At 41.6% G+C, this 14,079-nt stretch overlaps 1 protein-coding gene across 3 annotated transcripts in view; it reads left to right on the top strand.

The window, feature by feature from the left end:
• The window catches only part of ERGIC3 (ERGIC and golgi 3), a 446,879-nt gene extending 438,359 nt beyond the window's left edge, over positions 1 to 8,520 (top strand). For all 3 annotated transcript variants that reach the window (XM_069243844.1, XM_069243842.1, XM_069243843.1), the window contains one exon: positions 7,595 to 8,520. In XM_069243844.1, the coding sequence (XP_069099945.1) occupies positions 7,595 to 7,674 (80 nt within the window). In that variant the 3' untranslated portion in view covers positions 7,675 to 8,520. The remainder of the gene's footprint in view (positions 1 to 7,594) is intronic.
• The last annotated feature ends 5,559 nt before the right edge of the window (positions 8,521 to 14,079 follow it).

The raw sequence follows: 14,079 nt of genomic DNA, 5'->3' as shown, positions 1-14,079 counted from the left end.
GTTTGTCTCAGCGCAACAAACTACCTTAATCCAGTTTTTGGAAACTTGCACCTTACAGCTGTTCATCCCTGCCTCTGCTCAGAAATTAAGTATTCCACAAACACAAATGGCTGAAGCTTTATTTTGTACACATATGAGGCTACCACAAAGGTATTATTGACAACCAAATCGCCAGACTGGAAAGTGCGTGGTGAATGGATTTTAAAAGTTCATTGACTGGCACTATATCCTGGTTTCAAAATACAGGAAGGTTAAGAAGTGGAGAAGGAATAGAAGCATATATCACGCAGACACCATGTGCTAGTACCAGTGCATTCCCCCCTTTCAGTGATGGTGGCATTAGGCTATCTGGCTGGGTCGGTGATTTGCTTTGGACTGACATGGAAGCGCCAGGGTAGGCATGGGTGCAGTTTGTGGCTTCGAAGCAGCACCTGAATCACAGAGTGGGTCGCAGGGTGATTACTGTTGGTTATTATGATGAAAAGGATTCCACGAGACTCACAGTTTAAGGCACGCACTACTGCTAAATCTGGTAAATCTGTACGCAATTCGAAGGGCAAACGTCCAACTACATCAGACAAGTCTCCAGGATTAAGATTGGTTGCTCAGATTGCTCTATCCTCTACCTCTCCTTCAATCTCTACTTCTATGGCATTTGCTTCTCAAATGATAGGCTTATTTTTGGACCGTGATACGGAATGCAGTGAGATGACAAAAGGAAACCAGGTGGGGCGTGAGTTCAGGATTTTGGATGAAGCCATTTGTTCTTCACAGAGACATCCCTCTTTGAGGAAATGTCCCAGTTAAAGCCCGGGCCTGTCTGTACTCAGGAGAGTAGGAGTGTGCACCTGCAGACCTACCCGCTATTTGTTACAGTCAGGCCTAAGGAGCTCAAGGAACCCAAGATGACCAAATCCATCAGTCATATATCTGGATGTAGGCAGGTTAGCCGCAATTCAGTGTTTATTGCACATAGTTCTTTACCCAATTCCCAGCATTACTCAGAGTCTTTCATCTCTGCTGGCTTGGTACTGGCCTCAATCCTCTCTGGCCCAATGGGGATTGGGTTGGAACAGCAGGAAGCCAGTAGTATGGTTGCCTCCTCAGGTGGAATCAGGCCATCCTCAGCCAGGTATTCAAAGCCAGAAGGATGGCGAAAGGATGAAAAATGCAATACACCAACGGAGAGTCTGCTACTTCAAATATTGGGTGAGCTTAAAACTTTGAAACTGTCACAAGCAGAGGCAAATCGAAAGACTGAAGCACAATTACATCTTATAAGCAGTAAAATGCAGCAGCTAAATACCTGTATTAAGGAGGTATAGCAACAGGTGTCGGATCTGGAAGATAGGGGGACCCACGTGGAAACTTCAGTCTTTAAATGTCAATCAGAACTGTCTGACTTACGGTTTTGGATGGATGATGCGAAAAATCGACAGTGCCACTCAAATTTAAGGTTCACAGGGGTGCCAGAAGGTCGTGAGAATGGGCAAGACTGTTCCTAAATTAACTTCAAACCTCATAAGTTAGCATTTCTTCCCAGAAGCGGTAAATAGAAATATGCATCTCACCATAACGAGCTCATAGAGTTCCAGCAGAGCGAATTCTTGTGCTGGCAATTAAAGCTAAGGTTTATCAGGTTCCCAGGGATTACACATTTAAAATTTTCTCAGACATGTCTACGCTTGCAGAGCAGAGGAGGCGTGAATTTAAAGAACTAATACTTGATTTACAAAAAGCTGGGGCTCCTGAGGGCCTTGTGCAAGAATCAAAACTTAAAGTTCTCTTCGAAGGACAGTCAAACATACTGCATACAGTTGACGCTGCCAAAGCCCTCCTGCACTCAGTACGGAATTCAAATGAGTGGGAAGGGCAGTAGAATATGTAATTGAGGTTGAGAAGGTAGACCACTGGTAGATTGTTTATAATACATAGTGTCATGATCATATGATATTAAGATCCTCTTGGATGCCGTAGGCGACAAGGGTGTCATGTCAAGGAACCCCTTTTGGGGTTATGGGGTCGGGAGTGGTAGGTGGGAGGGTAGGTCAGGGTAGGGTAATTTGATAGGGACGAGGGTGGGGAGTGGTCTTGTAGTCCCTAGGCAGTGGCCTCAGGTACAGGTCGCTCAGGGGGAGAAAAGGGATTGTGGGGGCACAGAGTGGGGTGGTCCTAGGTGTGGAACAAAATGTTTGGGGGGGGGGAAACAAGATCTTAAATATGAATTACTGCAATATGTATTGGCATGGGGTGAAAAGTTGGGGAGTATAATCTTCTTGGTAAATCTGTTTCCAGTGCAGGGTAATAGACCAAAAGGTTGCGTGGCCACGTGAGATAAGACATAGATAGCATAGGCATTAGTCATAGAATGGAAATGAGCAGGAGATATGTTGAGCACTTTAATGGCTGGGTACCTCTGATATTGGATCAGTACATCTGCACTTTGTGCACTTTAAATGTGACATGGAGGAATCTGGCCACAGAACGTGTAGGCGGCGCTTTTATGACCATATTTGGAATATTGTCCAAATAGATATCATGGGGTTGCACTTTGCTATTGTAGCCACTTTAGGTTCATTGTGAACTTTCTTGTATGCTTACATTTTGTAAGGAACATTTTTTTTGGACCCTTGGAGAACAAACAGTAGGGAAAGTACCCTATTGCACATACTCAGATTGCACTTTACCGCAGCTTAGCACTGTAGCCACTTTGTGCTCATTTTGGACGTCAGTCATGTTTGCACTTTGACTGGATTACTTATTGCTGGTTTTTGTGTGCGGCAAAAGTCAGTCAGAACAATCTGTTAGTGCTTAGTTGTTTAAATAGCTAAATCAAATTGCACATTGAAGGCGATCTCTCTGAATGCCAATGACCTAAACAATAGGAAGAAGAGGGGTGCAATATAAGCATGGGTTAAAGCGAAGAATCCTTCTGTAGTTTTACTGCAAGAGACCCATATTACAGCCAAGAAGCTTTTGAAAATTTCCAAGTTTTAAAACTGGGCAGATTATAAAGGATTCTCAACTGCACCAGCAGCACACCAGAGCACCACAGTTTTTTTGCCAAAAGGCTAGGGACTCAAGTGCTATACTTAGTTAGTGATGGAAGCGGTTGCTCGTTCTGGGTAAATTGTTCACTGCTTTCCAAGAGACTTACTTTTGTATGCTTTTATGATCTGGTGGAAGATAACCCAGGGCCTTACGAAGAACTTTTTCAATCTTTATCACTTGTCCTATGGGAAATTATCATTGGAGGGGATTTCAATTTCCTCCAAGGCCCTTGTATAGATTCCTCGGTACAAGGGAGAAAGCAGTTAAAATCTAGAGTTGCAAACGTTTTTCAGACTTATTTGAGCACTCTGACACTTATCGATCCTTAGAGGATGGCTTTTCCGACTAAGGTAGAAAATACATGCTTCTCTAGTCGATTCCGTAGTTCATCTCGGATTGATTTCTTCCTGCTAACAAAAACTTTGTTTTTTTAAGGGTCAGTGGACACTTCAGAATGGCTTCTTAGACCATGCAATACTCATTCTGGAAGTATTGCTGGAGACAGATGCGCCCCAGGAGATAGATTTTTAACAAGCAGCATCTCCAAGAGGCAGGGTGGGTTCAGATTTGTGAAGAGGAGATTAGAGAATTCCTTAGCAGAAATCATGGATCAGCCCCTCCTAGTACTGTATGGGACTCGTAGAAAGCATACATACGAGGGATCTTGATAGCAAAAGATGCTGCTAATAGCCATAGCACAAGACAACGAAAACTGACTCTAAAAGTGAGGGTGCATGATAGTTTAGACACATTTTTAAAGCACCTCTCAAGAGTAAATAAGAAAACATTAGACCAGGCCAAGCAGGCACTTAGTGATCAGTACTACACCAGGTGTGAGGCAACGAATCAAAGCCTACAGGCAGAAAGTGTATGAGGAAAGCAATTTTACAGGTAGATTTTTAGCATAGCAAGCACGTGAGCAGGATGCTAGGAATATGATTCACACAGTGAAATGCCGGGTTTCTGGGATAAGATATACAGAGCATAGGAAACTTGGGGAAATTAAGTTGGAATTGGTAAAGGTGTTTAAAAACCTCCCGAATCGTAAGGTGTGTGGCCTGGATGGCTGCCAGGCGAAATTTTTAAAACTTTCATTGACGTATTGGCAGATTACCTCTTGCTGGACGCTAATACAGTGTTGAAAGGGGCACTATCCCAATATAATTTCGTGCAGGAAATGTGGTCAGTTTAAAAAAAAAAAAGATAGTCAAGATCCAAACTCACACCGCCCGACTACGCTATTAAATTATGACTATAGGATAATCGCGAAGCTTCTGGCCAATCAATTTAATCTGATAGATGCCAAACTGATACACCATGATCAAAATGCGTTTGTTGCTGGTCGCCAATTGGCAACAAACAAATATTTCTTAGCCGAAGCATTGGATTATTTTTCTATTAATAGTATCCCTGCTGCCATCCTTGTAATGGATGCAGAAAAAGCCTTTGATCCCGTGGTCTGGGAAACGCTACTTGATATCTTAGCGAAATTTGGAGTCCCTTCCCAGATCACAGAATTAGTGCAAAGTGTGTCCCACAGTGCAGAAGCCAATATGATGATAATTCCTGCAGATGTGGGTAAACCACAAGTTTGCCGGGGCACCTGACAGGGTTACTCTCTCTCGCCAATACTGTTTGCTTTTTTCATTGAACCATTAGCAATCGCAATTACACAGAATATCAAGATTTGCCCTCCCATCAAGCAGATGGGGAAGATTGAATTATAGGCTGAAAATATCATTATTTCTTGACAATAATAGAAACTCACAGCAAAACGTCTTTGAGTTATTTCTGCAATATGAGCAAGTGGGGGCATATAGGATCAATAGGAAAAAAACAGAAATGATTCTCTGTGGATGTAGTTTGGATACATTACTTCTGAATTTGTTCTCTGCATGAGCACCCAGACAAAATGATATGTGGGGATTTTATTTTTTTAATTATTTTTATTGCAGATCTATATTACCTTAATTTTGACCCCTCTGCTCTCTAAAGTATAGGCTGTGTTAGCATGATGGGAATTGCTTCCTCTAACTATTTTAGGGAGGGTTGCTTTGATTAAAATGTTGATATTGCGGTTATTCAACTTTTTATTCTCATCCATCCCATCTGTCTTAACCAATCAATTTTGGAATCCATGTTTACATCATTTATTTGGCAAAACAAAACTGCCCGAATTGCACTGAGCACTTTATACGTGGAACTGGAGTAGGGAGGTTTGGCACTTCTCAATATCAGAGACTATTAATTTGCATAATACATGGCTAGATTCAATGCTAAGCAGCAACATGGGGGTTTATTTTAGCAGGAATTTCTGGAATTTATTTTTAAGGGGTTTGGTATACAGGATACGGTTAAACTAACGAAATCCCCAAAGAAAGTTTGTTATAAGATGCTGAGGTGTTTTTTCTAGGAAGGAGGGCAATTCTCTAGCAGAGGTATGCAATACCTTATATTAACACCTCTACCCCCTTGTCAGAATTGACAGTGGAATCCGACGTTCAGCTTGATCTGGATGTAATAAGAAAATGGGAGCATGCCTGATTTCGGAAAGTTGCCAACTTTTTATCCAGCGAATAGTGGAGAGGCTTGACGGAAATTGGGGAAGTTGTGCAAGGGAATTTCTTGCTCCGGGAGTCCTATAGAACAATGCTCAATATCTTTTCTAGTCTTGATGGTGGACAGATGCGGGATAGCCAAAATGTAGTTAAAGACTTGATGGATCCCTCAGGTATAAGTGAGCAGGAGAATGGAAAAGGTTACTCGTGCATCTGAAGGATTCGGACCCCTGTTCAAAAGCAATTAAAAATGGGAGAACTATGAAGGGCTAGAATTAACAAGAAATGTGGGAGGAAATAAATTGATAGAATTTCAGTGTCTTGAGAGGAGTCAACTGGCGCAGAATGCTCTATTTTAGTAGATGGGTTCTTTATCGTACCCCGTAATTTTTAGCTCTAGGATAATCCCAACGGGCCCGGACACTGTTTACAATGTAATGGAGGGGGGTAGTTGCAAACTGGACACATGTCATAGGTAGGTGTGTCCTAATTCAAGAATTCTGGGACAATGTATTCAGGTATTTAGATAAGGCCCTGCGGATAAAAATAGCTTTGAGTGTATGGTTGTTAGTTTTGGGTTATGATCCCGGGGGAAGTTCGCTCCCAGGTTTATAAAGTTATTATATATTGCTATGGCAGTGGCCAGATTTCTTTTATTACAAAAGTGCCAAACCTTGTTAATCCTACCAAGAATGACTTTCCAAAATGAAACAAGTAAAGAACCAGGAATGGCTATAAGCGCTGAGATGCGGGGGGCTTTGGTTAAGAGATTCTTTAAAAAAAAATTAAAGTTTATGGAGACACCATAGGATATTAAAAGAAGTTGATTGGGTTGGTGGTTAAACATTTTTTACAGGGACAGTACTGCTGACATGATATTTGTATGGTTTTGCTGCTATGCGGTGGTACTTTGTAATGAAATATGATATTATGACATCTCTATATTTTTGCTGCTATGCGGAGGTACTGTGTAATAAAATATGATGTAAATATGTTATATTTTTGCATATTATCGGTGGAGTATGAATGATATGTCCTGGTGCTGGGTCTCAATAAAAAACTAAAATGGGAAGACATTTTATTCAGAGATGGGATTTTTGTCAGAGGCTGGGAGATCGCACATGCAAAATCCGTATTATGACATCTGGAACGTTTTCTGTCGTTAAGCATGATGAGCTTTTGTGACTTTTATTATTTTTTATTATCCACCCTTTCGTCATTTCAATGCTGCTTTCTTCGCAGTTGCTTTCACTGCATGGTGTCTGTTTTCCAGAACTCTCGCGTTTCCCAGCTCCTTATGGGATTAGCTTGACCAGTTAAGGTTTTTTTCTGTGGCTTCAGGGATTTTGTCCTTTTATCGCCTTTATAAAACTAGGACTACTACTTCCAGAATGCTAAGAAAATCCTGGCCTCCCGAAGGTGCTCAGACATGGCACTGGGACACTCGAGAGCCACGATTTTCCATTCAATGTATCTTATGACAGTGTTCCTTGTTTGAAAACGCGGTATCCTTGTTTTGTCTACAGCTCCGGATTTACATCACAGACTCGTTATAATTATTCTACTAAGTAGTTGATTAGATATCTGGAGAACTTTTTAGAATTGCCAGGAGTTCCTTCCTAACGGAAATCCTGTTTCCACCCACATCATGTCTCAGCCCCACAGACTGCGGCACCAATTTAATGCTCCGAAATGATAAGGCTCAGGCGTTTTCTGTCACGTTTTTATATTTGAAATTTCAGCATTCTTTTTTTGGTGGAGTATAACATATCTACAGAATTATGAGAGATTTTTTTTCTCTTATACAGTTTCCGGATGTGGAAAAATCCTATTTGTGTCTGAGTTGAGAGCTTACAGCTAACAGAAACAGGAGGCTGATTGTATCACTCGCTGTCCGCCCGTTGTTTGTTGTGTCACGATGAGTTTCATGTCTTTTATCTGCTGATGATTCATGGTGTCTGCTTCCTCCCTCTGTTCTCTTCCAGTGGCCGGACTCATTGACTCCCTGATCTACCATTCTGCCCGTGTCATCCAGAAGAAAATTGAACTTGGAAAGACCACTTAAAGGGGAATTGACACCATCGATCACGATTCAACGCGATGACAAATGAAGAATAGTTTTCCTAAATTTTAATGAACATGTACACTTTGTATTAGTCAGAGCAACACTTGCCAACTGCTCAGCTTGAGTAATTTCGTCCGGAGAAATCCGTCCCTGCAAAACTACATGAAAGAAAATGTGCACACAGTATCTCTCTTTGTTCTGCGTTTGGATGGAACATTTTTGCAACAATTGATTTCTTTTGGAAGATTACGTTTGCCGACGTCATATGAGCCGATAAATGCTAACTTCTTTCAAGTGACCCCGTGTTAAATGCATAGCAGATCTCAAACTGGTGAAACGGTGATCCCTTTTTTACACACCCCAGCAAAGATAAAAACCACATACGTTTGTACCATATTGGTGGGAACGAATGTGCAGCAGTGTATCATGCTATGGGAAGTCCTGGTTCATTGCAGTTCCCAGAAAGTACCCAACTGGTACCTAACCTTTTAAATTTGTGTGACAGTGTGTCTTGTGAAATGTCTGTAGGTTAGGAATTACTTACAGGGCACGTCTGCCTTGAATTACCTCTATCTATTGTACTCTGGCACAGTTTGTGCATTAATCCCCCCAGTAGCAAAGTGCCTAAATGCATCCAAACTGATGAAAAGACTTTCATGCTATATTTGAGAAAATTGGCAGGGGGACAAAGCTGGTTCTTGAGACCACATTTGCTTTTAGAGGACACGTCATGCCAGCATTGGTGAAATGTACAGCTGCTTCTTAATGTCTGTGAGTGCATAGCCTGGGGCTATTTGAAACATTTAATACCACTGATCAGTGTAATAAAGATTTACATACATTCTTGCTTCAGGTGTCAGTACTACAGATATTTTCGGAAAATATTGCATGTTCCTTCTGCTTTGCTCTTGCTACTGTACTTTGTCATTGTATTGCATTGTTATTTATATAGTATTTTCTATACCTCTTGGAACCCCTGAAGCATTTTTCAGCTGTTCAATGTGTAGTTCCTCTGTGCGTTTCAGCTATATAGTGCTTTATAATGCAAGCCCGGTCACAGAAGTTTCGGATTATCATCGAAATCTAGGTCACCCCTTAAGTTTATGGTTGAAAGAATGTTGGTAGTAGCTTGTCCAATATGGAAATAATTGGGTACAGTGCATAAGACTGGGCAACATCGGTGCAGCATGTATGTATTTATGTTGCTGAGAACGTAAGGATCGACACAGCCATTTTAGTATATGGCTTGTTGTTGGAAAAGGTCGCTCTAATCAGTTTTTGTAGAGTCCACTGGTTTGTACACTACATTGAGCCATGTACAGTTGTGCAAAAAAAAGGATGATCCGTGGGATTTTGGGTCTGTACCATGATGCTGTGGACTTAGCTACAGAGGCATATAGGAAGATTATCCACAAGCACCGTGCTTGGTAGCATTTTGATCTATATGACAAAGGGAAGGGCATTGCTCAGGTCCACTGTCTGTATTCACTGTACATCTGGTGCATCATTTAGATCAATTTGTCATTTACCAAACCAAAGATCCTACATGGACTTTGATAAGTTAATTAATCTTTGATGGAATAGCCAAGTTATTATGGCTATTCTGATCTCTAAGTGGTTGTTGATTGTACTTATCTTCTGTGGTAGGGTGTTCCATAGTTTTTAGGTTTGTTCACAGAAGGGATATACTATATATTTGGGTTTATCTGATAGATGATTCTCAATCTAAAATTTCTCCTCTGGGTGCACAATTTGAATTTGTTTTATAGGAAAATTGATCCATTGGTACAGACAGCCCTGTTGTGAATGCAGAGGTTTGAAGGACAGTCTACTAGTTGCAAGAAACTAGTGTAGTGCCTGAAGGCAAGGGTGTTAAGATCACGTCAGTTCAGGCTTATAATTTATTTGGCAGTGGCTTTCTGTATTAGTTGGAGCTTGATAAGTAAGTTCTTTGTGAGTCCCAAATAAAGCATAATCAAGGTGTGACAGCACTAGTGCAGTTGGGGTATGGGCCCTATGGGGGAGACCAGGAAAAGGAAAATATGCTGTAATGTGTTTCAGTAGGGTTGAAGGTCCTTTCACGCGTTGATTTGTGAGTTGTGCATGCAAGTTTAAAAGTGCATAATCACACTTTTCTTTGGCTATTGTGTTGGGGGAGATACACTCTTCCTAGGCCATGTTACAGTTGGGTCTTAGGTTTTCCTATACATTCCAGAAGTTAAGATGTCTTGAGGGATTCAGTATAGGTACTTTTTTAACATCCAGTTTTCTTGTACCACCAAGCTTTCGTTGAGTACAAATGTCCCACGTTTTGACTGGTTTATCAGTTTAAGATTAATCTGGGATTGCCAAATTGGCTCAGAGAGTGGGACTCAATATACAGTGAAGAGAGAGGGGCGTTTATTGGGTCGTGGGAAACATCTACCTTTTGTTAGACTGCTGCTGATGGCCATAGGGCTAGATTTACAAGGTCTTAGAGCCACACAAATGTCTTTTTTTTTTTTTTTTAATGCTTATGTGGCGTTAAGGAGGCCATTCTCCTTAACCATATTTACAAAGTGGTGTAATGCTTGCATTGCGCCCCCTTGCACCACATTATGCCTCCACCAGGAATAATGTATGCAATGAGGGCGTTCCAGCAGTGGGAGGCATGTAAAAATGGCTCAGTGAAATGTACAATGTTTCACTGTGCCATTTTTAGGGTCATTTTTAAGGGGATAACATGATGCACCCATTAATTTCAAAGGGCCTCCCTTTACTTTGCAGGATTAGCTTCATTACTTATGACGCTAATCCTGCAAAGTACCACAATAACGTCATTATAAATACGGCGCTACCATAGTGTTAGGTGCTGGTAGAGGGGCACAAGAAAAGTGGCGCATCACAGCTGATGCGCCACTTTCTTGTACATCTGGCCCATAGTGTCAGTGACAAGATTTGTATTCTACCTATGAGATAGGACGGAATTCACTTTAGGGGAGGTCTGTTGTTAAACAAACATTTAATCAGAAACACAAAGCTTTAAGACAGGTCTCTCCGGCACTGTTTAATAACCAACAAATACGCTTAAATTAGATAGTCCTCGCTCATAAAATAGTTTATAAAATGCTCTGACTTCATTCATTCGGTTAAAAGTTCTATTCAGTACTTCATGTCTTCTTTGCAAGTACTTCAGAATAAAAAAAAGTGGGGCAAATCTTTAATGGGTTGTTAGGCAAGACCCTTCTGATGTTCTTCATTTGTAATCTCTTTGCTAGATTGTTTCTGTTAAGGGCAGATTTTACGAGTTCTGCTGTCAGCTGTTTTCTAAACCACTTGTATTCTGTTTGACAGTTAGATTTGCATTCCGGTTGTCCCGTGAAGTAGGGCCCAGGATTCCCATAGTTCTGTCTCAATATTTGAGCTATTTGAGGAAATGCTGGGTGACAATGTATCCACCAGTTTCTGGTAGGTGCACAGCGTGAGCTTTCCACGTAAAGGTATTTCGGAACTTTCTTCCAGTAGGCATTCCGGAGGTGCGTGCATTTGCTACCAGCCTGGTTTTACAGCCTTTATAGCCTGTCAATGAGATTCTTAGACAGACGTTAGTTGATGAAATTACAGTAATATAATGCATATCATGATAATTGCTGTTGTGAGCCATTTGTAGTTGGGTATTTTGGAAGGGGGGTAGATTGGGGGGAATAACACATCCACCTAAAATGTACCATTCTTCTCTTTTGTGTCAGTGAGCCAGTCTCTCTCATGTTTTATTATTATTTTGCTTTGCCATTTCTTTTACAGTTCCCCACAAGAAGCTTTACTTTTTTTTATTTACATTTTTTAATTTCGTGTGGGTGTGTGTATATATTTTTTTATCAATGAAAAAAAAACAAAAGTTAACTTACAGTTAGGAAAACGTTATTAATTATTTTGTGTACAAAACCAACTTAAACTTCTAAAATTCTAAAGTTATAGCTTAAATGTAAAATGTCTGCACCACCTTAAAATTACTATAGCTCTCACCTCTCCATACAAGCCTTCATAGGCACCAGCCACCACATCCCCTTGGCCAAATACAATAAAAAAGGGAGGAGTAGTTGCACGGCCCACCTCCCCAAGCCTTCTTTACCTTGGGGACTCCATCCCTGGGGGCACAATCTAAGGGAAGGGAGCGATTCAGCCCCCCTCTCCGGGGATTCCATACACTCTATGGCCAAACTAATTAAAATGGTGTTGCTCAAATGTGAATTTACCTTAAAAAACAGAAGACATAAGGCATCTCTCAGCACCTGCCTGACCACGTATCTTCATGCTGGGGTTGACGGAGAGTTGACACCAAAGGAATCTAATAATAGTGATGCGGCTTCGTTTGTGTATACAAATGTATTGTTGTGTGCATCAACATAGATTAATCTAATATTAACATTCCCCCCTCTAGTTGAATTTTCAGCAACACCATCAAACCCCACGACAGCCACATTGTTGGGGGTTGGCTGCCCCACTTCCCTCGCTACTTGCATTCTACCTAAATTGACTGTGTTTTTACCGCAGGAAACCCCCACTTGCAGGATATCACGCAAAAACAGTAACACATGAAAACTGGCAGCAATAATGTGCAATGACCAGTCAGCCACCGGGGGAGCCAAGAGAGTCAGTTCGTAAATCATTCCTGCTCAGTGGCACCTCCCTCATCACACATGTATTTTTGTAGTAAATGCGATGCTTAAATGGCAAGAGTCAGAGTTCCTTTGTCCATGTCATTGCCTGGTATGAAAGTACAGCAAGATGCACCGATGTTTATGCAAACCCCATCCTGCATTGCGGTCATCAAGTCCAACATGTGTCGATGTTGGATCCGCAATGAAGCAGATAGCTCTCAGTTCTTCCTTAATTGCATGAAAGCCGAGCTCAGTACTGTTCATCATTTTGAGCATTTCCCTCCTGAATATTTGCAACCAGCGGGCATTCACTTTTGTCTGCAAGTTGAAGAAGGCTATTGACCCTCCAGCTGATACTTGAGTGTCAGTGAACAGCCTGAGTTCCTCTGGGATGTCCTTGAACTGAACCCAGCCAAAATAATCAGTTATTTTCCCTCAAGCCTGATGCAACAGAGTTGTATTTATTTTTATTACCAGGTCTTGGTACAATTCTGACAGAATATCTCCGGGAATGATCAGGGTTGGGGTATGTTTGACAAGGGAGCAAAAGCCATGCCACCCCGGAGACGAGATGGGTGTAACCAAACTCGCTGCATTGCCATTAGGTGTCCATCAGCATGGAGGTGCCCCATTGCACGTCCAGAATGTGCAGGATTGTGCCATCATTTTCATTCATGCCCAGCAGAATTGTTTCTTTTCCTCTGAAGCATATGGAATACAGTACGAGTTTTCGTACAATAAGGGGTTGCCCCTTCCCTTCTGTCCATGTGTACCTATCTATATCAGTGTTCCAGATTTCCTCACCTAGGGTTTCTATTCTGTTATTGAACTCACCCCTATGATACCCATTTCCCTTCCTGTCATCCACGTGGATGGCCCTGCACTGAAACTCCATATCTGGGGTCTACGCTGCGCTGCATTGCCTGTCACCTACCAGAATCTGGGCCTAAGTGTCCACCACCTATCCTGAAAACTTCTTATGTTAACAGATATTATGGCAAATACTCTGAAGAGCACTAAGATCAACCAATGTAATCAGTTACAGTAGCTCTGATAAAAGAATCACATATAATGCTACAAGGCTTTTGCAGTAGTGTCCCAGCTGACACAACTGTCTTCTGTAGGCCATCCACCAATGTCAGAAGTGTCACTACCAGCATCAGCCATACTGGCTAATCCTCTTCCTATCCCATATAATCACCAATGGTTCTAGTCCGTCAGGAAGGCATAGGTATTGTTGATGTAAAGTAAGGCAAGCTTCTGAAGGGTCTACATTTTGTGCCAGTGAGTAACTCTACATGACCTCCTACCAACAAGTCTATTTCCATCCCTAAGTGGACAAGGCACCAAAATGCTTTTAGCTATCGGTCACCAGTCACAGAGAATGAGTGCTTTACGACTTCAAAGAACCTCTGAGAAAGTCCATGCAAATCCTCTGTCAGGAGGGCACTGTCATCACAAAAAGAGCAGTCTATGTGCCTGCCGTGATACCAAGACTTAAGAAGATATAAACACCTGTGTTCCCTTACTGGTCATCCATCAGTCGCTTCCTCTTGCAAAGTGCCACCTGAGTTATAAGGGCATAAAATTAACAGCTTTAGTGGCATCTTCCATTAAAGCTGTCTAGTACGTAGTTGTCTGCTGTTTCGACAAAATGGTTTGGGGAGGCTACTCAGTTTCTGAAAATGTTACCAAATAATAACAAAGAAGATGGAAAAGCAACCTTCGTAAGAGTGAAAGAACTTTTGTCGCTGTCCTTGATAAT

This window comes from Pleurodeles waltl, chromosome 7 (genome assembly GCF_031143425.1).
Source record: "Pleurodeles waltl isolate 20211129_DDA chromosome 7, aPleWal1.hap1.20221129, whole genome shotgun sequence".
Lineage (NCBI taxonomy): Eukaryota > Metazoa > Chordata > Amphibia > Caudata > Salamandridae > Pleurodeles > Pleurodeles waltl.
This window is presented reverse-complemented; position numbering and strand designations above follow the sequence as displayed.